The sequence below is a fragment of the Hypanus sabinus genome, chromosome 22 (genome assembly GCF_030144855.1).
Source record: "Hypanus sabinus isolate sHypSab1 chromosome 22, sHypSab1.hap1, whole genome shotgun sequence".
Classification (NCBI taxonomy): domain Eukaryota; kingdom Metazoa; phylum Chordata; class Chondrichthyes; order Myliobatiformes; family Dasyatidae; genus Hypanus; species Hypanus sabinus.
Genome location: NC_082727.1, coordinates 28834807 through 28859934, shown reverse-complemented (window position 1 = coordinate 28859934; position 25128 = coordinate 28834807). Strand labels below are relative to the sequence as shown.

Genomic DNA, 25128 nt, shown 5'->3' with positions numbered 1-25128 from the left:
TAAATATTAGAAGGATGATCACCAATTTTTAGCTTTTGTCTTCAGTGAAAGACAAATGCTTTAATTTGTCACATACAGAAATGCAGTTGACTGTGATGCCAATAGTAATCTCAGATAAATAGCCATATCGCCTTGTTTGAGGGCTAAGAATAATTTCAAAACTCATGGGAGCAGATGAGAAGAAATCTTTTTGGATTTTCAGAAATTGCCATGAGAAAAATTAATTCAGATTTTTTTTTGAGTATTTTATAACTAGATTTTACGAAGACAATGTGCAAAGCAGTCAAGCAATCTTTTGGCTATTTGACACATGCACATGCATGTTCCTGTTGCCACCACAGACAAAAAAAAGACACCATTTTGCACATATATCTTGCAAGCTAAAATAAAAAAAAGCACACATGCTACAAACAGAAGTTACTTACCAGTTTTAAAATCTATTATGGATGGCAAATTTAGTGGATATTTTGGCTATTTCTGATCTTTCAAATTCCAGTCTGCACATTGCATATTTACCCAATAAATGCCAGACAAAAGATGGACAAAAAGGTGAGCAAGAAATATATGATCATCTGAACTGTTGAGCTATTCACCAAATATAGCTACCAAGATCATAATACCAGTAACACAACTTATCTTGCTTCGTCTTTCTCCACCACTCACTGAAAAATCATGCATGAGGCAAATTTATAAACAAAATGTACTGGTATCAGACGCCAGATTGATGGGAAGCCTCAGTTATTTACTTTAAAAATAGACCTCAAGACATTCCTAGCATTTTAAAACAGTCTTGTGGAGTATGAGGAAAAGGATCAGATGAACCAACAATACTTGCCAGCTACTGTGAACTACAGTAGAAAACGTCTGTTCCTCCAGCTCTTATGTAGAACTCCATACCGCTTGCTAGTTCAGGGGTGGCGAACCTACAGCATGCATGCCCAATATGGGACGCAAAATTTCTGTTGCCATGCAGCATGCTGTGCTGTCCCTTAATTCTTTAAACCTCAACATAATAAAAACATTCATTTTCTTTACTGCCAAATGAAGCAGTGATTTTTTTTTTCACAACCTGAGAACAGTGAGATATTTTCACAGGAAACGTCCCACTGGATGAATGCAAGAACACCTGATGTTGGATGATACATTTAAAAATTGTCACAGACCAGTATACATATCAGTATCTGGATAGTAAGCAGTCACAATAATATATTTGGAAATTATATTTTTTCATAAAAGGATATTAATAATGTTTGAATAGACTTTTCAGAAATACTTCATTTATTTCAATCTATCTTTGGTATACTTTTATTTATTAATATGAAAACTATGAATACATACAAATAAGCAACAGGACTCAACTGTTTTTCTTATTAAAAAGTCCATAATTATTCTTACTTATTCATTAACCATTGATAATCTCCACTCAAAATTACCATGGCATTCGAGAGAATTTTTTCTTATAAAGGTTATTGCCAATTTGGGCACACGCTCTCAAAAAGGTTAATCAATTTTATGTTAGCTATTGAGAGTGCCCAAAATTGCTCACCTTCCCTTTCATTCCCAAGTTCAGATCTACATAACATCTGCTAGGTCAGAGAAATGTCAAAGCCTGCTGTTGTAAATATTTGCTGTTGCTTGAAAGAACCCACTGTTTTAAAGGGCAGAACCTCCCATTGATTACAAAAATGCTTCTTGGTTATAACTAAAATGATGGCACAAATGACTGCATCGATGAATGGTAAAGGTAGTAATAAGAAAACAATGCTGCACATTAACCTGTATGCAGAGAATTTGAGTAAAGGGCCAGGTATGTCCACCTCAGGAAATAATCTCTCTTCTTATTTCAATTCATATCCCACTTCAAATAAATAGCTTTTTCAAACTGATTCCCATTCTGTATTTACAGCTAAAATAATATACAGTTGGCCCTCCTTATCCACGGATTCAACCAACCGCGGATTGGGAAAACAATGGAAGTTCTCTCACCAGCACTCGTTGTTTGAGCATGTACAGACTATTTTTTCTTGTCATTACTCCCTAAACAATACAGTATAACCACTATTTACATAGCGTTTACATTCTATTAGGTATTATAAGTAACCTAAAGGTGATTTAAAAGTACAGGCAGTCCCCAGGTTATGAACGAGTTCTGTTCCTGAGTCCACCTATAAGTTAGATTTGAAGTCGGAACAGGTACATCCGGTATTATTTAGCATCAGTTAGTCAAACGTTTGTCTTATTACATAGTATATATTTTACCTTTCTATGCATATAAAACACAAGAAACGTTATGTATTTCAATAATTAAACCACTGCATTGCTCAGTAATAATTGTAGCTTTCATCGGGGCAGGGCCTTTCACATGCTCCATTACAATTGTTCTGATCATTGACTGACTGTAGCCTAACACTTTTCCAATGATCGATGGCATTTCACCTCTTTCCAATCGCTTTATTACTTTCACTTTATTTTCAAACGCGATTGTGATTATTTTTGTGAACAGAAACACTGCGGATTCAGAGCTGCACCAGGTCCTAAAGTCCACTGCACTGAGAGAGGTTAAGTAAGGGACTTGAGCATCCGCGGGATGAGGGCCAACTGTATCACATATTCAATGATAATTCAAATGAATTATTAGCAAGATCATCTAAAATTGATGGCCTTGTCGTATCCTGCAACAAATCTATAACCACCCTCAAGTTTGCTGATTAGTATTGAGAGTTGAATATTGAACTGGGGTTGAGGAGGAGAAAGAGAAAGGATCAGCCATGATTGAATGGTGGAGCAGACTGGATGGACCAGATGGCCTAATTCTGCTCCTATGTGTTATGGTCTTAAAATGAAAAGAAAGACCCTTGCCAATAACAATGGAGGAGGGGGGTGGAGGGTAGAGTTGAGGAGGAGAAAAATAGAAAACTGTAGGAGTGAAGTAAATCTGTGCAATTAGGTTACACAAAGAACCACTCAATCTTAGACATTAATTTGAAAAAGGTTATATTTACACTCATTTGCCAAAACATCTATCCTTGCTAGTCCCCTTCATCAACTCAGACAAGAAATGTTAGAGCAGTTGCACCAACATTAGATTCAAAAGGGGTGTCAATTCCAAACATTAGATTCAAAACAGACCTAAAGCATGTCTGAAATAATTTCAATAGTTTATCTTGCACTGCTAACACTCAATTGAAAAGCTCTCTTGTACAAATTTACCAGATTGTGATTAAACAGAAGAGGATTTAGGTTCTGCAATTGATTACAGAATGATCAAAGCAAGGAGGAGACCATTTGGCTTGCTGAGTTGTATTTGCTCCATACAAGAATGTCAGTTAATTGCTCTCCTCTGCCTTCTACTCATTGCCCTACTCCTGTTCTTTCAGGTATTTATTCAGTTTTTCTCTGAATAGTACAAATTATATTTTTTCCCCACTACCACCTTTAAGTTTGTAACCACTCTAATTTTCCTCCTCGGCTTTAGAACTTGTACCTTCACTTTATAACCATTGGTTTTGGCCTTAGCCACCACCAATGGAATTTTTTTTCTCTTTCTACTTGGCAATACACTTACTGATTTTGATCAGATTATATTAAATACCTCAAACAGATACTCTTACAACCTCCTCTATTCTCAAGAACAAACCCAGCTTCTTTAGTTTTTTCTTATAATTAAAGTCTCTCAGCCCAGAATCATTTTAGTCAACATCTTCTGCATGCTCTAAAGCTCTAGTGGTGTCCAGAAATGACACAATAAGCCTGTGGCTGCCAAATTAGTGTTTTGATAAATAATTAAATTGATTTTATTGGAGTTCATGTCCTTAAATTATGACCCAAGATTCTCCAAGCCATTTCAACCACCTTCTCCATCTGCTCTAAAACTTTTGAGAAAACTTTGCATATTTCAACATATCTCTCTGAGCTTCTATTATTTAGAAGAATGCCCTGTAGTTTAATTGCTTTTCATTCTTTCTGCCAAAATAAACATATCACATTCTTCAGTATTAGATTTCATCTTTCACCTTTTCTGTAAACCAGCCTGTTCTATCTATCCCTTAAGTCTTTTACTATGCTCCTCACCAGCATGCATCATCTGCAAATTTAGAAACTGTACTCATACACCTGTCATTATGTACTAAGAAAAGCAATGGTTGTAGTACTGACCCCAGAAGAACTTCACAGTACAATTCCTTCTGGTCTGTTAAAACAAATCTTTCAAATTCTCCTGTTGGCCAATTTCTATTTATGCTGCCGCAAGCCCTTTTTATTCTATGGCTTTCAATCTTACTGAGAAGCCAATCTTGTGGCATTTTAATCAAACATCTTTGGAAATACATACATCAGCCCTCTCAAAATTCTTTACATGTTAGGCATTGGCTTTAACAAATTAATTCTGGTTTTCTTGGTGTTCACCTGGTGGAGAATCTCACCTGGTCCTTCAACACCAGCTCCATAGCAAAGAAAGCCCAGCAGCGTCTCTACTTCCTGCGAAGGCTGAGGAGAGTCCATCTCCCACCCCCCATCCTCATCACATTCTACAGGGGTTGTATTGTGAGTATCCTGAGTAGCTGCATCACTGCCTGGTTCAGAAATTGCACCATCTCGGATCGCAAGACCCTGCAGTGGATAGTGAGGTCCGCTGAGAAGATCATCGGGGTCTCTCTTCCTGCCACTATGGACATTTACACTACATGCTGCATCCGGAAAGCAAACAGCATTATGAAGGACCCCACGCACCCCTCATACAAACTCTTCTCCCTCCTGCCACCTGGGAAAAGGCACCGAAGCATTCGGGCTCTCACGACCAGACTATGTAACAGTTTCTTCCCCCAAGTCATCAGACTCCTCAATACCCAGAGCCTGGACTGACATTTTACTGCCCTATTGTCTTGTTTATTATTTATTGTAATGCCTGCACTGTTTTGTGCACTTTATGTAGTCCTGGGTAGGTCTACACAAAGTACACTGCAGATGCTGTGGTCAAATCAAGATATACAAAAAAGCTGGATGAACTCAGCAGGTCGGGCAGCATCTGTTGAAAGGGGCAGTCAACGTTTCGAGCTGAGTCCTGACGAAAGGTCTCGGCCCTAAACGTTCACTGGTCCTTTCAACGGATGCTGCCTGACCTGCTGAGTTCACCCAGCTTTTTTGTACGCCTGGGTAGGTCTGTAGTCTAGTGTAGTTTTTTTCTGTGTCTTTTTTTTACGTAGTTCAGTCCAGTTTTTGTACTGTGTCATGTAACACCATGGTCCCGAAAAACATTGTCTCGTTTTTACTATGTACTATACCAGCAGTTATGGTCGAAATGACAATAAAAAGTGACTTGACTTGATCAATCTACACTTATCCTGAGTATTCTGTCCTCGGTTAGCATTTCTAGACCTTACACTCACCACTAAGGTTAAATTTGCCTGCACCATTCTTATTTCGAACAGAGCCTCTGCAATGTTCTAACTTACTTGCCTTAACAACCCTGATTGTAACTGTACCAGGTGATTAATCCAGGCAATTAAGTGCAGTTCACTTTTCTAATAACTTAACTATCAATCTACAGCTCACATTAAACCTCAAATATATCTTCCCTGACCCTTCAGCATCACCTTCCTTGATGAAGAATGATGTTTAGTCGTTCCAACAATGCCCTCTATCTCCAAGAACAGTTTTGTGTCTTGGTCTCTAATCTGCCCCAACTCTCCTCCTATAAGCTATGATCTGGGTTCAGTCCTGTACCCCAATGCAGTTCTGTGTGAAGCTTGCATGTTCTCTGTGTGGGTTTCCTTTGGATGCTCTGGTTTCCTCCCATGAATCAAAGATGTGAAAATTGGTAGATAAACTCCCCCTATGTGTAAGTGAAAGGCGGAATATAGTGGAGGAATAGATGACAATGTGAAGAAAATAAAACAGGATAAAAAATGCAAATTGGCAACTGGTGGTCAGTGCAGATCTAGTTCACCAAAGGTCCTATTTCTATTTTGTATCTTTCCTACTTACCTTGTTCACATGCCCACACAACCAGGCTGAGTACAGAAAATTCAGGTAGGAAATAAGAAATGATAAGCAAATACAGTGCCTGAAGAAAGCTGCCTAAAAAAGGAATGCAGAATATTCTCGCTCATAAATAACTAGGCATTCTATGGAATGCTGTGTTTCCTCCTTTTTTTCCTATCCATTTGGTCATCTTTGGAAATCCCTATCCTCCTCTCTCACAAGAATGCACTTAGACCCTACTGATTCCAATTTAGCTGGGCAGATCTATTCTCATCCATTGAAAACAACGCTTCAATTATTTTCCAGGTGCTTTCCTGCTAGTACTTGGGTCTGGCTTATTTCTCAGAACCAAGTCCAACAATGTCACCTTCCTCAATGCACTAGTACAGTGATCAAAAAAGAAAGTTTGCTCTCTTGCACATACTTCAGGAACACCTTGTCCTATGTTGCTGCAATACCCATCTATATTTGGATAGCTGAAATCTCACTTGACTCTACTGTATAGCTTTTGTATTTGCACTGTTTCTCAACTCCAGTTAAATTTTGTTCATTTCGATACAATATTTTCCTTAATTAGTACAGTTATTATTTCTTCTAAATTTCCTGATGACTTTGCATCCAAAAACCTTCAGGACTTTTTCCAAGCCAGTCTCTTTTCACCATGAAATTATAATCCCATATGGTTAAATGAACTTTGCTAGCCTTGTTTAATAGACCTCATGTTGTGGCATATGTGCATTATAAACCGATGTTGAACTTACTTGTATTCTTAGTCTGGTTCTATTTTAAAAATCTCCCCACCTGTCCACAGCACCATTTATCTTTCCCAAAAGTTCTAACCTTCCCCCCCCATATCTTTCCTCCTTTATAATGTTGGCTTCTTGTGTGCAAGATAAATGAGCTTAAACTCTTAAATTACATCCCACCATACTAATAAGCCTTCCTGCATGGATATTGCTCCCAACTCTGTAGATATGAAATCTGTGCAGGCTTAAAGCTCCAGTCTTCCACAAAACTGGTAATAATATCATTGGATCTAAAATGTTCCTGCACTATCACCAACAATGTGTTTACCTGAAATGTCTTCCTTTTTTAAACTTGCCGGTTTCTGGCTTTGCGAATACTCTAGAAATTATGTTTGAAATTCTGCTTCTTGATCTTTTTCCTAATTTCTTAAAATTAGCTGTAGTACTTCATCCCTTTCTTATCCTAGGACACTGGTACCAAGATAGATCACAACTTCTACCTGTTCACCCTCTGCTTCCCAAATGTTTTGCAGCAACTTGGTGACAAGCTTAATCCTGGCACAGGGGAAGCAACATGCCATCCTGGAGTCATTCTCAACAACACTGAAACAGCAGCCTGACTTAACTTTATAATTCTCTACTACTATTATCGTTTTGCACTCTTCATTCCATGTACAGTTGAGGAACCCATGATGCTATGGTCTTGGCTCTGGTTACCTTTTTTCCCAACTGGTACTTAGAATTGAACACAAGTTAGAGAATAAAATTCCCTCAGGCGTCCCCTGAATCCGTCTACCTCCTGCACTTGGCAGTCCCCAGTCTTTCTCTGCCTGAATGAGAGTTCTGGAGTAACTTGTTGTTAAAATGTGCAAAACAGAAAACACTGATCTCTGGATAGTTTTTTGCTAATATCGTCTGCTGCTCAAGGTCAATGTGAGTTCTGCAGATCTGAGGCAGCTTACTGAGCCTCCATTCAATGATCTTACTCAACAGAACAATATCACTCTCAGCTTGCTTGATTTTCTACTTAATTAGAAGAAAATGTTAAACTCCCCTGCTTTGTTTAAACTCAGCAACCTTCTGCTTCCCATACACCTTTTAAACTTACTACCAATTTAGTGATAAAATTTGTCTGCTCCACTAATCTTTCACCATAACAAAAATGACTATTCCTGCAAGAACAGAATATGTGCCTTTGTTACATTCACAAGGCAAAGGCCTTCTTACTTCTACTTCCCACTTCTCCAATCTTCACTTACTTCCATCTTGGGTTTTTTTTTATTGCCTTATTTTACTAGTCTTAATATTTTTTATTCCATTACTCAATATTTGTGTTACCAGCTTTTCTATTTTTTCTAGCTTTTTGTTAATAAAAACTGCCTGTAGGCTATTATTAGATGCCAACCTGATAGTCTCCATTTATCATCATTTTATTGAGTTTTTTTAAAAAAGGTTCTCACCTCTTTTCTAGTTTTTAAAAGTGCCATGGTCTATACCTGAAACTGAACCTAATTATTTTCTTATGCTGTTGGAACTTATATTGTCAGCAAATTTTGTTTTTTTTCTATAAGACTTCACATATTTCAGACTTAGTCAAATGTCCTGACCTGAATAATTGGTAGCTAGAAAATAAATCTAGGGAATGGTAGTGGATTTAACACTTAACAAAGAATCTTCTGACCTAGAATCAGGAACCTGACATGACAGGTTTATTAATCTCAGAACACCTTAGAAAATTCATGCTCAGAATGTGACCTCATTCAGATATACCAGTTAATACTACATACATATATAGACACGGCTAACCAGGAATAAAAGACTAGATTACAGCAAAAACAAACTGGTGAAAATATACACTGCTTGGGAGTCTTGCAATGAGTTCTGACCTTGGCACAATGGAAAAATCTATGCCCTAGAGGAATGCAGAAACTTACCACTGGGGAGATAGCTATTACCTGGTGACAGTAATGAAAAGTCTCCAAAAGCTTGGAACTTATCTTGCACCAAAAGGAGTCATAAATGAAAGTCATTTTATGGAGGTGTACCAAAAGTAGAAAAGACAAGGTAAATTCAGTGAAATATTTCAGTTAATCTGTGACTACCAAATAGGAACATAGACTAACACTGGCGTGTGGTGGTCAGTGTGGATTCTAACAACTGAAACGCCTGTTTCCATGCTGTATTACTGATTAAAGATAAAGTTATAAATATTACCTTTATTTGTCACACGTACATTGAAACATACAGTGAACTGTGATGTTTGTGTCAAAAACCAACATAGCCTGAAGATGTGCTGGGGGCAGCCTGTAATGTCACCATGCTTCCAATGCCAACAAAGCATGCCCACAATGTTTTGCCAAACCAATCAAATTAGTAATCAAATGACAAATGGCCAACTAATCTTTTACCTAAACTATGTCCATACTTTTCCATTTTCCTCACATTCATGTGTACCTAAATGTCTCTTAAAAGTCCCTAATGTACTGCATCTATCTCATCTACCACCCCAGTCAGCACAATAAAGCACCCATCACTCTGAAAAAATAACACCCCCTCATCTCCTTTGAATTTAACTCTTTCTGTGCCTTTCATAACCAGATCTCCCCTCAGCTTCAAACATTCCAGAAAAAACAACTCAAGTTTGTCCAACCTCTCTTTCCGCACATGCCCTCTAATCTAATACTGGTAAACTTCTTCTGCATCCTCTCCAAAGCCTCAACATCCTTCCTCTAATGGGGCGAATAGAACTGTAAGCACTATTACAAATGCAGCTTAAGAGTTTTATGAAGCTGCAACATAACATCTTGACTTTTGAACTCAATGCCTCAACTAATAAAGGCAAACATGCCAAATGCCTTCTTAACCATCCTATCAACCTGTGTAGCCACTTTCAGTGAGCTATGAACTTGGACCCCAAGATCCCTCTGCTCATCAACACTATTAAGAGTCTTGCCCTTAACAGAATATTGTCTCTTTACTTTTGACCTACCAAGGTGTGACACCTCACATTTGGCCAGGTTAAACTCCATCTGCCATTTCTCCAAATGATCTACAGTCGATTGTATTGTTTGTCAATCTTCATATCATCCGCAAACATACTAACATACCTATCTACATTTCTATCCACGTCATTTATATACATCACAAACAGCAGAGGTCCTAGTACAGTTTCCTTTGGAACACCATAAATTAGAGAAGTCCAGCTAGAAGTCTCTTGGACCACTAACCTCTGTCTAGGATGCCACGGGAACGTAGTGGCTATTGTGAAGCATTCCGGAGTTTGGAGTTAGGTTAGGTAATTGCAAATTGTCCTGTGATTAGGTTAGGGTTAATTGGGACTGTGGGACAGCAACTGAAGGGCTGTAAGGACCTACCCCAAGCTATAACCACTAAATAAATAAATAGTCTATGGGCAAGCCAGTTCTGAATCCAAACAGCCAATTCACCATGGATCTCATGGATCTTGTCAAACACCTTACGACAATCCATATGAACAACATCCACTGCTTTACCTTCAATCACCCTCAACACTTCATCAAAAAACTCAGTCAAGACGGTAAGGCATGACTTGCCCTGCACAAAGTCATGCAGGCTCCCCCTAATTAGGCCGTGGTTTTCCAAATACTCAGAAATCCTATCCCTAAAAATTCTTTCCAGTAACTTCCCCACAACTGATGAGACTCACTAGCCTATGGTTTCCAGGATTATCCCCAGTTCCCTTTTGAATAATGGAACAGCTGCATGCTAGTCCTCTAGAACCTTGCCTATGGCTAGAGAAAACACAAAGACATTGGTCAAGACCTCAAGGATCTTTCTCTATAACTTGGGGTATATCCCATCTGACCCTGGAGACTTATCCAACTTAATGCTCTTTAAGAGATGCAACAGTACCTACTTCTTTACCTTGAAATGCCCTAGCATATCAATATGCTCAGTACTGATTTCCCTAACCTCAATGTCTTTCACATTGGTAAATACTGATGTAAAGTATTGATTAAGGACTTTACCCACATCTTATGCATTTAAGCAAATGTTGCCCCCTTTATTCTTGAGTGGTCCTACCCTCTTTCTAATTATCCTCTTGCTCTTGATATCTGTATAAAATGCCTTGGGATTTTTTTTTATTCTACTTGCCAAGGATTTTTAAGAACATAAGAAATAAGAGCAAGAATAGGCCATCTGGCCTGTTGAGCTTGTCCGCCATTCAATAAGATCATGGCTGCTCTGACATGGACTCATCTCGACCTACCTGCCTCTTCCCTTAATTCTCCTACTATGCAAAAATTTATCCAACCTTGTTTTACATATATTTACTGAGGTAGTCTCCATTGCTTCATTGGTCAGAGAATTCTACCAATTCACCACTCTTTGTGAAAAGCAGTTCCTCCTCATCTCCATCCTAAATTTATTCCCCCAAATCATGAGGTTATGCCTCCCAGTTCGACTCTGACCCACCAGTGCAAACACCTTTCCTGCCTCTATCTTAGCTATCCCTTTCATAATTTTGTGTTTTTATAAGATCTCCTCATATTCTTCTGAATTCCAGCGAGTACAGTACCAGTCCCAATCTCTCCTCATAGTCTCACCCCCTCATCTCTGGAATTAACCTGGTGAACCTCTTTTACAACACCTCCAAAGCCAGTATATCCTTCCTTAAGTAAGGAGACCAGAATTGCATGCAGTACTCCAGGTGTAGCCTCATCAGTATTGTGTACAGTCACAGCATAACCTCCCTGTTCTTAATTTCAATCCCCCCAGCAATGAAGGCCAATATTCCATTTGCCTTCTTTACAGCCTCTCTTGGCTTTCCTAATTCCCCCAAGTTTTTTCTAGCTTCTTTATAATCTCCAAGGGCTGTATTTGATTTTAACTTCCAAAGGATGTACAATATTCCTAGCGTTAAAAAACACTTCAAACTACCCACCCCATTGAATCTATTACTTTGCTCCATCTGTTTTTATTGGCCTTAATGTCTACTTCCCTCTTCATCCCTCCACTTTCTGCTCTGATTCCCAACCGCTTGTCAAATGAGTTTAAACTTTCCAGAGTAGAACTAGCGAACCTGCCACCCAGGATATTGGTTCTCCCACAGTTCAGCTGCAATCCTTCTCTGCTGTACGCCGGCTGGTGATGTAGTGGCATCAGCGCCGGACTTTGGAGCAAAGGCTCCTGAGTTCGAATCTAGCTGGCTCCCTTGCACGCTTTCCATCCATGCTGGGATAAGCGTCGAACTAGCAACTCAGCCTCGTAAAAACAAGGAAGCCTGCTATGATGGCGTCCCGATGACTCCACTCGGAGTTAAGGGCTTTCTTCTTCTTCTTCTCCTCTGTTGTACAGGTCACCCTGACCTAGAAGAAATTCCAATGATTCAAGAACCTGAAACTCTGCCCCATGCACTACTTCCCCAGCTATTTATTTCCTTGTACTATCAGCCTATTCTTGCCCCGGCTAGCATGTGGTACTGAGAATAATCCAGAGATTACTACCTTAGAGGCCCTGACTCTCTATACTCATTATGCAAGACCTCTTCCCTCTTTCTACCCATGTCATTGGTGCTAACGTGCATCATGACCTCTGGCTGCTAACCTTCCCTCTTGAGAATATTCTGTAGCCGATCTGAGATATCCTGGACCCTAGCATCTGAAAGGCATTACATGATCCTGGCATCTCTTTCATGGCACAAAATCACCTGTCCATCTCCTATCATACAGTCTTCTATCACCACCACTATTGAGCCACAGTCCCACTGACCTGGCTGCTACTGTTGTGCCCTGATTCCCCTCTGTCCCCCCATTAGCAGTATCCAAAGAGGTATACTTGTTGCTGGGGAGAATGGCCACAGGGGAACCGTCCATTAACTATTAACTCCCCTTACTTCTCCTTGTGGTTACCAGTATACTGTCAGAAGCCTGCACTCTGGGTATGACCACCTCAGTGAAAGTTTTTCAGTCTTCTGGATGGTCCCAAGTACATCCAGCTCTAGCTCTCTGACCTCGTCAGTCAGGAGTTGAAGCTGGGTGCACTTCCTGTAGATATAGTCCTCAGGTGGACAGTTAGGTACCCTGAAATCATGCATCTTACAGGAGGAACATTCTACCATTTTAACCACCATCCTGCCTACACTGAATAAAGGACTAAAGATTTACTTGCCTGTGCCTTCTCTCAGAAACCTTTGACTTTTGCCCTCACCTAGGTAATTTACTCAGCCTCTTCTAAGTTTGTTATATCTTTGGCTCTAACTTCAAGGGCAAGTTCTACACAAGTGAATGATTCCAAGCAACTCAGCACCCTTTGCCTCTACTTCTTTTCACTGAACCCTGTTGAACCAAAGCTATCCACTCTAACCCTTGCCTACTCTAACAATGGTCACTCCCATAACACTCACTCCACTTCAACCCACCTTTTTTTTTTAAATTGGCCCTTGCTAAGTTACTAATAATCTAAGCAATCTCTCACTCTGCAGACAAGTCCCGCTTGCTGTTTAAAACTGCCACATAAACTTCACAAGGAATTTTCTCTATTATTCTCCACAATTCCCTACTCTGCAGCCAAGTCCCGATAGTACCCGTTTGCTTACTAACCTTACCATATACATCTCCGGGTGGAGGAAAACTAAGGAACCTGGAGGAAACCCACATAGCAATGGGGAGAACATACAAACTCCTTGCAGACAGTGGAGTGAACTGAACCCTGAACTTCTAGTATTGTAAAGTGTTAAGCTAACCTCTGCACTACTGTGCTGGTCCTGCAAAAGGAAAATCCAAAGCTGAAGTACCACAATGCAAGGATAATGAAATGACCTAATAAGTCTTCCCAAAGACAAAATATAGAACATTAAAGATATGTTTAAATACTTCTGGGACTGTATTAGATCAATACAATCTGACAGACAATGTAACTGTCTGGAGGTTGAACCACATGAGTTTCAGTACTTTGAGTTAACTTTGTGCAATGGTCTGAAGGGTAAACATATTATAAACAAGATATTTCAAGCTCTTATGGCAAAGGTAGTAACTGAGAAAAGGTACAGAAATTTTTTGTAAATCTTCTGTTTTGAATCCTTGGTTGCACAAGTGTTCTTGATCAAAATAATTGATATGCAGAAATATGAAAATAATATTTTTATTTGAAAAGTACATGAAAATGAGAATTGTCTATAACTAACTAACAGTACCTAGTATCAGACATTATTGGGATGTATCTTACCCAATGGCTAATATAAAAATATGACAGTTTCAATGACATTAAAATGAAACAAAATTATCTTACCAGAATGACAGAATGGATGCAATTGCTGGGCAACTTCATTCTAGACCCTTTTAATAAAAATACCAAGTTGGATCTTTCAGTATCTGCTAAGAAACCCGTTTTGTCTACTGGCCAGCTACCATGCTGCATATACTTAACATAATTTTGTGGGGATGAACTAACTTTGGCTTTCTTTGGAGCTGTGTAGTCAAGACTTTTAAATAAGTTTTATTGGTTTATCAATTGTAAGAAAACTAAGAAACCACTTATTGTTGAGAATAAATGTTTCCATTGAAACACTGAAACTGAATATTTATAAGTTAGTTAAGCCAATATTTTCCAATCTCCTTGGCAGCTTACATATGGATAGGAAAAAAATCTTGTACACACCTAAATAGCTGTACAATAACCTTGCATAGTAGTTGCAAGAGATAAATTCCAAATTCACTAGCCAAAAAAAAAAGCTTCTCTTCAAACGTATGGCTTCAATTTTTCCAATAAAAATTTGGAAGATTAAAATTCAGAAATATAAACAATTAAAACAGGAAATATAAATTATATGGTTGACGATGTAGACACACATTTACTTACTTGTGCTAGAATATTATATTTGGATTATAATTACATTGTGAGCGCCTGAGCTAAAATACAATTTTTTTTTATTAAACTTTATACTGAATTGATGGCATAAAGTACCTTGCTAAAGGGCGTCGTGCACGATTTACAGCTTCAAGATCAGCATAACGCAAATCCAGCTGACAGCCAACTAAGACAACTGGTGTTCGTGGACAAAAGTGCTTGATTTCAGGAAGCCACATTGTTCTTACATGGTTAAGGGAGTTGGGGTTAGCAATTGAGAAGCATAGGACCACCACATCGGACCTGAAAAATTAAGATTGCAAGCAGTTATTTTAGATGATTGTGCACGGTTCTTCATTTCATTATTTAGATCATTCACATTTTTCTTTGAGCAATGCACAACATTTCCTTCCATGCAAAACTGGTGGCATATGAGCAGAAAATAATACTGAAACACAGTCATGCACTTCCTCCTGGCAGTACCAGAACTAACTTTGCTACATTACCTCATGTGCTATGTCCACAATGCTGGTATGAGTTAGTTTTCCGGAGGCAGTTTTTACTTTGGGTCTCATTCTCTGTACAAACGTTAATAAAAACAAATGTTTTGATTATATTTTTTGGTTTGAAAGATGAATAGTTAATGTTCCATTATTTTTAGTTTGAAAAAACTTTCTACATTAAGGTTATTTTGATATCTCTGGCTCCATTTGTGCCTCAATCTTCGACTAGCTTGAAAAGTTTTAGTTCAGTACTTTTCAGTGAAATAATAATTATACTATAAGCCAATCAATCCTAATCAAATGTTATAAAATTGGATATAGCGCCCAAAAGAAAATATTTTAGCTTTTAAAAAAATCACTATAATTTTAATGTCTTAAAGAGATAATCAAGAACAGTTTGAACATTTGCTTTTCAAATCTGTTCCCAGGATTTAACTTTGCATGTCAATTATCTTGAACATAAAGGCAAAAATGTATCGAACAACAACTTAATACATTAACTGTGACCAATGCTCAACACTTGCCTACAAAGGTGCTGTAGGAACATTCTTGCAATTTGATGCTTAATTAAGGTGCAATTCATTTTCCAGTGATCAGGAAATCTCATAAAAAGACATCTTTCAACATAAAATTGTCAAACTTACTTAGAAAATTCACAGCACTGGAGAGTGAAGGAGATGGGAAAAAAATTAGTGTTTAATAGCAAATGCTCACCTAAGGATCTGACAAAGGAGATATTTTGATTAATATTGAACTAGGATGCTCTACAATACTTCTGACTGCTGTGTGCTTGCTATTGTTACTGAAGGCTACTAAAGTGTACCGTTTTTACTATGATTGATTGTGCTGAAAATTTCAGGTGTAAATAATCAAGTACGTACTTCCCAATCCAACCAAGAATACAATCTCTTCAATGTTGTTTTGAATGTTTCTTTTCCAAAACACTAGAAAACGCAAAGGCATGATGATACATTAAATCTGATTGCCATTAATATATGCCACAAATTAGAAGAAACTATGACCAAAACCAAGGACAAAATGTTTGAAGATTGTTGACAAAATTACAGCCAGATAGCTTATAGTTTAGGATAAATTCATGCAATGTGTTAATTCTAAAAGAGTTAACGGAGCTGAGAGGGCAATTATTTAGAAACACTATTCTGAAAAATAATTCTAAGGAAAAACAAAGGTAAGAAAATATGTATACATCTGCTGAATGTTGCCTGTGAAGTGAACAGTAAAAAGGCCACAATCCAAATTGAGCCTTCAAATTTCAGTGGTTGACCTATAATATGAAGCAACCCATTACCATGGAACTGCAGGCAACTAATAAAAATCTGTCAAGATTTTCCTCAGTAACCAGCGAATGTGATGGACAAGGATAAGCAATGTGCACCGATGCCATTTTTGGTTATCACCATTCTGCTTCCCAAAGCAGAATACTTGTTCAACATCATGAAAGAGCTAGACCAGAGTAGTAAAGTCAGATGTATATAATACTTCTTATTTTGTTAAATTGAACCATTTTCTGTGAATTTAACACAGAGGGAGTTACACTCAGAAGGTACTAATTTAAATAAAAAACAGCATAATTTTAGAGAAAACAGATTTTGCTTCGACATTGTCTGGATTATTGCAAGTTCCAAAGTATATTCCACATTGGTTACTTTGGGCTTGCTTAGATTCATGTCTTTTTTAACCTCATTAATAAGTTGAGTGGACCCTTAATGCTGAAAAGTCCACCAGAAAATAACACACAGTAGAAACGTATCTTAAACATCCAGTGAATAATCAGTATCCTACATTACCTGCTAAAAGTGGAATGGTCAATTGAAATTACCAACATTGAACATGAAAACCTTTCAAACCTTAAAGTCTGCATAAGATTGGAATCTCTACTAATATCACTTTTTATTGACTGGAACTGACTTTTTAAAACATAACAGTGACCTTCAGCACAGTCTTACAAAAATGTAAGACTCCTTTATCATCACACCTGAACAATGCACCTTCTTCACAATTGCAACCTCACGGCAATAAACCTTGAAGCTTTACATGAGTAATCAGTTCAGTCATTGGATAAGAAAAATGCTAACTTTTAGTACTGTACTTGGAGGGAGAAAATGGGTATCTCATATGAGATTGATTCATCTGAAACTTTAGTATCCCCTGCAAGGTAATATTAAGCTGAAATGGTTGATCAGAAAAGTGAAATGTTGGTAGAGGCTAACTTTACACTATGTACTGTAAATCTGTGCAGTACCATTTCTACATTACTACAATATTCAAACTCAGTTGTTAGAAATATTAAAGAGGTTATCCTTAGGGTATTATGTGTATAACTCAAGAAAATATCAGTTACCAATTACTAAATGGTCACAACAGAGCAATGATGAGGTGGTTTTAGCTTTGATAAATTTGATACATTAAACAACAATCACTAGCAACTCTTAACATCAGTTGTTTTCATCATTGACAATCCAAATACATCTCAGTTTTTGCTTTAGGTTCATTTCCTGAGGATGTCAGTCACACACTTGGTTATCTGCAGCCTGGAAACAAATTCACTGCTGATATTTTTATCAACGATTTTGGGCCAGCATCCAAACTCCTTAAATCAGAGGCATATGACTGAATCCTCTTATTTCCATTCTGTGGACTACAGATTGTATCCTAGCTTATTTATAGTAAGCAATTCAATTAAAAGCTTGCAGGCCAGTAGAAGTCAAGTGATATTCAAGGAAGCTGCACAAAAGGCTTCACAGCACCTTCCTGTATATGTAGCAATCAACTTGAAGGGAGGGTTTGTGCCTGGCTTCACTCTGACAGAAAAGAAGGCCAGAGGACCATGGACGGATACATTGTTGTGGGGAATGGGAAAGGATGCTGATTGGCATGCAACCTTAAGCTCAAGATGGCCACTGTAGACAAAACTGAGGTGCTCTGTAAACCAACTGCCTACCCTACCCTTGGTTTCAGCAAAAAAATCTGAGGTCATATTAGGAACAGTGAATGCAGTAGCTTCAATGAATGATGCAGGATGTGCACATTAATCTTTGCCTCACCTGATAGAACTGTTTATGCCCCTGGTCGGTGACGAGAAAAGTGGTGTAGGAACAAATGTTGCACCTCCTTCATTTGAGGGGAAAGTGCTAGGGATCAAAAAAGGGTTGAGAGGCATGAGCAGGTCAGGATGTTATGTGAGTTGGAAAGGTGTGGGGAGGAGATTTGGCTGATGGCATCATGTTACAGATGGCAGTAATGAAGGGTGATGATGTACCATCCCAACCAACACTTCAAATTCTACCTAGGTAGTCTGCATTATTGAATTTTCCAGTTTCAGGAAACTTTTACCTACTATAGTGCTCCCTTTACTTCTGGTCCTCCCGTGTTTGCTCCCTTTCCTATGCTCCCTAAAAGACCATCACCCATCTGCATCACCATCTCCCATCCCATTAGTCACATCCACCTACCAGCCACATACCCACAGGATCTCCTCCCCCAGCTGGTTCTATCATCAGCATAGCAGTTGGCACATCGCTTTATAGCCCCAACGACATAAGATTGGCATTTGTTTCCCACCGCTCTCTGCAACAAGTTTGTACATTCTCCCCATGACCACATGGGTTTCTTTCAGGTGTCCTGGTTTCCACCCACATTCCAAATGTGATAACAGCACATTTGGAAAGAGGTGAAATCATCGGACAAAGTCAACATGGATTTGTAAAAGGAAAATTATGTCTGACGAATCTTATAGAATTTTTTGAAGATGTAACTAGTAGAGTGGATAGGGGAGAGCCAGTGGATGTGGTATATTTAGATTTTCAAAAGGCTTTTGACAAGGTCCCACACAGGAGACTCGTGTGCAAACTTAAAGCACATGGTATTGGGGGTATGGTATTGATGTGGATAGAGAATTGGTTGGCAGACAGGAAGCAAAGAGTGGGAGTAAACGGGACCTTTTCAGAATGGCAGGCAGTGACTAGTTGGGTACCGCAAGGCTCAGTGCTGGGACCCCAGTTGTTTACAATATATATTAATGATTTGGACAAGGGAATTAAATGCAGCACCTCCAAGTTTGCGGATGACACGAAGCTGGGCGGCAGTGTTAGCTGTGAGGAGGATGCTAAGAGGATAGGTTAAGTGAGTGGATTGGATAGGTTAGGTTAGAGGATTGGATAGGTTAGGTGAGTGGGCAAATTCATGGCAGATGCAATTTAATGTGGATAAATGTGAGGCTATCCACTTTGGTTGCAAGAACAGGAAAACAGATTATTATCTGAATGGTGGCTGATTAGGAAAAGGGGAGATGCAACGAGATCTGGGTGTCATTGTACACCAGTCATTGAAGGTGGGCATGCAGGTACAGCAGGCGGTGAAAAAGGCAAATGGTATGTTGGCATTCATAGCAAAAGGATTTGAGTACAGGAGCAGGGAGGTTCTACTGCAGTTGTACAAGGCTTTGGTGAGACCGCACCTAGAATATTGTGTGCAGTTTTGGTCCCCTAATCTGAGGAAAGACATTCTTGCCATAGAGGGAGTACAGAGAAGGTTCACCAGATTGATTCCTGGGATGGCAGGACTTCCATATGAAGAAAGACTGGATCGACTAGGCTTATACTCACTGGAATTTAGAAGATTGAGGGGGGATCTTATTGAAACGTATAAAATACTAAAGGGATTGGACAGGCTAGATGCAGGAAGATTGTTTCCGATGTTGGGGAAGTCCAGAATGAGGGGTCACAGTTTAAGGATAAAGGGGAAGCCTTTTAGGACCGAGATGAGGAAAAACTTCTTCACACAGAGAGTGGTGAATCTGTGGAATTCTCTGCCACAGGAAACAGTTGAGGCCAGTTCACTGGCTATATTTAAGAGGAAGTTAGATATGGCCCTTGTGGCTAAAGGGATCAGGGAGTATGGAGAGAAAGCAGGTACAGGGTTCTGAGTTGGATGATCAGCCATGATCATACTAAAAGGCAGTGCAGGCTCGAAGGGCCAAATGGCCTACTCCTGCACCTATTTTCTATGTTTCCAGAGACACATGGTTAGGGTTAGTGAGTTGTGTGGATACCACGTTGGTGTTGGAAGCATGGCAACATTTGCAGGCTGCCCAGCACAATCCTTGCTGATTGCATTTGTCACAAAACGATGTATTTCACTGTATGTTTTGATGTAAATGTGACAAATAAAGCTTTATCCCTCTGTAATGGTTCCCATTATCAAGTTCTTTACCTATCAGATTCTAGCACTGGTAGATCTTTTCATCCAACCTCTAGTCTGTCTCCACCTTCACCCTTCCCCGCTTGGCTTCAGTAATCTTACTTCCTCATTTTCTTTGTCTACTTGCTCTTTTCACCCATCTGCCTCTGTATGTCTCTGTCTCCTAAGTCACTCCTTTCCCAGTGAGGCTCCTTCTGCCCATTTTCTTCAGTCCATTATTGGCCCAAAACTCACTCATCGCACTCTCCTCTTTACACCAGTTATCTCTCCCCTCCACTCTCAGCCTGATGCAAAATGTTGACAATTCCTTCCCCTAAAAGATCCTATATGGCCTCTTTACGTCATCCAGCAGTTTGTGGTTTCCTGAAAACAATTTAACTGCTTAGCTTAATGCTATTCTAGGACTATGGCATGTCTTTTGATTCACTCTTTGCAATTGTGATTTAACTTCAGAAGCACTGCATTGGCTGCTAAGTAGGATCTAATGACACCCTGAAAGGAAAATTAAAATTGCATATTTCTCTTTCTTTGATGGTCATATTTGAGGGTTACATAATAGCCATAATATTCTTCTAAAATGGTTTAAAGAGCTTTGATATGTTTTACTAAACAAAAAAATTAAGCTTCTCAGAGTACTACCCTTTCAGTATGGGACACAGGAACTCCCTTAGGTTGTAATTCAAGTCCAGCAGGTGTATCTTGATGCACCATGCTCTACTTAAATAAATATTCTACTACTAAACTGAGATCTACTGAATTTGGACCCATATCAATCCACCATATTTATCCCATATTATTGACAAGTATATTCACAACTAGTTCCATTCTGAAATCTGGTTTATGTTGATTAGGTTAAAAAAAACCACAATCTGTATCAGAAAGGAGTCAATGTCATAAGGAGAAGGAAATTTAAAAAAAAGAGGCAAAAATGCTTTGTAATTTTATCTACTAAATGCCAATATGCTAAAAAGAGTGCAGTGGGGGGGGGGGGGGGGTGGAATTAGAACCCATGTACACAGAGAAGAATTTTGCTGGTAACTTGTAGAGATAAGGACAATTTCTTGCATTTAATGTTATTTGTCCAAATGAAACCATGGCCTAGGCCATAAACAGTGGCAACAGTTTTAAGGAATAAATTGTTAGAGATACGGTTCATAGTCTGGATCTCACATGGAACTCATTATCCAGTCTCCTGCATTCATGTGATTTTGAGAAATGGCATTCTGTAGTAACCTATTCAGATAGGAATCTATATAAATTCTCGATTACTTAAGTCACAGCACAGAGAGTTGCAGCCTGCATACATAAAAAAAAGCAAACTAATTCCAAATGGTTGACTGATCTTATTAAATTTAACCTCACAACTATAAGTAAAAGTCACATTTTATTGAGATGTTAGATAGGAAGCATAAATCAAGCAAAAGCCATCATGAAAACCGAGCTCTGAGAAACACAGCCCCTATCAGCTAGCAGCTGTTCCCAGCAGCTCTGGAGAAGTCACAGCCCAGATGGTTCCATCTTTAGTTTACAGGGGGAACTACATGGAAGCAGACTGACAACAGATGGAGAGAAACAACCAACTAATACACTTGTAGCTCCAGTTTAAAAAAAAATCCAAGAGAAGAGAACCCTCCATTTTTGATACTAACAGATTTGATTTAATTAAATAACCATAAGCAACTCAAGAATTATTTCAGTTTTACAGATTGGCATCTAAATTAACTTATATGAACCACCACTGATCCGAAATTCTGTGTTCCTTCTACAGCTTCCACTAGCTGTGTATTTCTAGCATTTGTTTTTAATAGCTATATTATGTTATTTTTTTAATTTCATTCGTCATTCCCCTCCTAACATCTCCAATCTATTGAACCTCTCAGTACTCTGTGCACCAACCTGGCAGAAGACTGCAGGGGTAATTTCCTGCAGCTCAAAAGGACTATTTCCATTTATTAAATCATAGGTAGTTCTTGTTATTTTTAAACAGTTGCTGAATGCAGCCGAGGTCCTTACCCATAACATGAATTTTTAAAATAATTTTGGACACTATGCTTACTTTGTGCATTCTTCTGGTTTGAATAATTGAACTTCAGAACTTCAAATTTCACACCATTCTCAGATATAGTATTTCATAAGGGCCCTTCCTATGTCAGTTCCTTTTCACTGCATGAGCAGATAACCTTAGTACACCAGCAAGCTTAACAATATTTATCTTGTAATCACCACATCTACCCTCGAATATTCCCTTAGTAAAGGCCTCACCTATTTTAATCTGATGAAAGGATTCTAACCTAAACATTAAGCTTTTTACTCTTTTTCAGCTGTTGACTATCGAATATCTGCAAAATTACAAACTAGGTCAATGTTTGGAGAACTGACAACATGCCCTAAAATTCCAGCTGTACAAAACTCAGATTTAAAATATTGAATTATGTAACTGGTATTTCTTTTGCAGGGTAATGAGCTTTAGGCTCTGATTACACTTATAAATGCCTTCCATTTTATCTGTAAAACATCCCCAATGAACTCATTTCAAAACATGATTTTGTAATTAAGGGACACAAATACAAGGAAATCATTACAAACTAACCTGACGAAAATGCTTACAAATATTATCGGATAATGCTGCCAGCAAAGTAGGGTCTATAATGAAGAAATGAAGGATTCTGTCTGCCCCAATAAATAGCGACTGCATATAGTGGTTACATATACTATTATCAATCCTAAAATTTGCTAGTAATTTTGTCCTGGTCTTGAAAAGCTTTGGTATCAATAAACTATTTTACGCTAATCACAAACTTTTTATATTCAATCTGCAGCATCTAACTTAAGCCAACTTAAAAATTGTTTCCAAAAACCCAACTATAAATCTGATTTCAGATTATGTAACATTGTTTATATTTCACTACCAAGCTTACCAAACTTGAATTCAGTGTTGGAATGTTGGTATTAGTATATCACGTTTAATTGTACAATGCCCATCTTACTCATGTAGCAAAATCACTCTTAAATGCAACACAAACTTTTTTTTTTAAACCAACTGCGATTGAACAATTTATTTCACATATACATGTTTTGTTTGTGGCTTTCTTCCCATTTTGTTCTTACCTGCCATATGCAAAACGCCTGTCCTTATGGTGGTCACCAAACGTGTCCCACAGTCTAAGTGATATACTAACTTCATCTACAACATCACGGGAACGTTCAAGGACCTAAACAATCAACATTTAGTATAATTGGACATTTAATTTTTCACTCTATTATGAGATTTGTCATCAAACTTAAGTATATTACATTTATGTCACTGGGAATAGCTCAATACCATCCTACGTTTCCATATAGACATGAAACACACTACACAAGCAAAAAACATAATATTAATGTTAAAATATATTTCTCAGTTTATATAATTTTAACAAAACAGTGCAATTTATTAACAGGAATAAGCAATGTTTAAAATGAAAATCTCAAGGTAGCTGGAAAGTTTTGGTCATATCTCAAGTATTTTCAAATAATATATAAGAATTACACTATTAAATCATTTTGCCAGAAGTTGCACTTTAAACAAGTTTTAAAATATTCATTAATGAAAATACAAAATGCTAGATCCAGTAGTCAGAAACAGAGCAAAACATTTCATTGACCTCTTCTAAACTTTCACCTAATAATTTCCAATTTCCATCATCTGCAATTTTTAAACATTGCCTAAAAATAAACTTTTTAAACTAAGTGATAAAAAAACCCCTTTATTTCAGGATTTCCAAAGGGTTCCAAAGGAGTCTAAATTTCATGTCTTGTTTTCCTTATTTGAATCCAAAATCGAATTTATTTCACTCAAAATTATTTGTGTGCTATTAGAGAATAGATATTAGTTTTCATTAAAATTGTGATTAGAACAGCATTGTTCCATGCTATTCTGTCCTCTGTATTGTTCATATATTTTGCAGGAAAAAAAGTCTTGTGGATTATCTGGATTTGTCAAACTAAGTGAAAGCAAATAAATATTTATATAAAGTATATTTTTATTAAGAATACTTTTGATAAAACATTCTTACCTCCTGACAAACACGATACTGATCAATTGCCCATACAGTGGGGACATGTGTTGATAGTAGTTGGTACTGGGTTAAGGTGGTATTACATGCTCTTGCACAGATAAGTCGTGTCTTTCCTACTGCATTGTCTCCAACAACGACACATTTGATGGTTTCAACATTTGGCCTTTCATAATCCATAGCGGCATCCATTTACAGTAAGCTGTGATTAGAAAAAAATGTTAAGTTCTTTGGCAATTACAGTTGAACAAAAGCCACTTCATTCAGTGACATGGCCCAAACAGTTCAAAATGAAATCCAAAATGAGTGAAATCACACTCCATTCATACTGTGGTCTGTATTAATCCATGCAATTGCCTGGAAATTTTCAGTACATACAAGACAAATATTGTCAGATTTAACTAATATTTCTTAAAACAAGATTGCCATGCATAAACAAAAGTGGATTTTAAACTTTGTTGGATTAGTTGTTGCTCTGGAAGTAGAAACAACCAGATAGGTATAGGTTACAACTACGCAGTTCTGACAGAAACCTGTTTAAATTAGTCTATACATGTTATCATTTTGTTTGGGAAATGGAAACACAACAACTCTAAAGAGAAAACCTTGCCAGGCTGGTCTAACACTTGAGCTCACACATAAAAAGCCCACAATGTGGTAATCAAAATATTCACTTTAACTGTGGCATAATAGGCTGTAAGGCTAATTTGCCTCTGTATATTACCCATTTCTGATAAGCTGAAGAAAAACTATTGAACCTGGAACAGTGGGAGCTCCTCTGCCTCACATGATGCAACT

The 25128-nt window shown here is 38.0% G+C and overlaps 1 protein-coding gene across 9 annotated transcripts in view; it reads right to left on the bottom strand.

Moving 5' to 3' along the window:
- rhobtb1 (Rho related BTB domain containing 1) overlaps positions 1 to 25128 on the bottom strand; it is a 70534-nt gene that overhangs the window by 27043 nt on the left and 18363 nt on the right. For 7 of the 9 annotated variants that reach the window (XM_059947380.1, XM_059947374.1, XM_059947375.1 and 4 more), the window contains 3 exons: positions 24331 to 24532; positions 23384 to 23487; positions 14670 to 14855 (listed from right to left, as the gene is read on the bottom strand). In XM_059947380.1, coding sequence (XP_059803363.1) covers positions 14670 to 14855; positions 23384 to 23487; positions 24331 to 24522 — 482 coding nt within the window. In that variant the 5' untranslated portion in view covers positions 24523 to 24532. Of the gene's footprint in view, positions 1 to 14669; positions 14856 to 15058; positions 15131 to 15936; positions 16000 to 23383; positions 23488 to 24330; positions 24533 to 25128 lie in introns of those variants that run through there. The other 2 variants (XM_059947378.1, XM_059947379.1) reach the window with 2 other exon arrangements.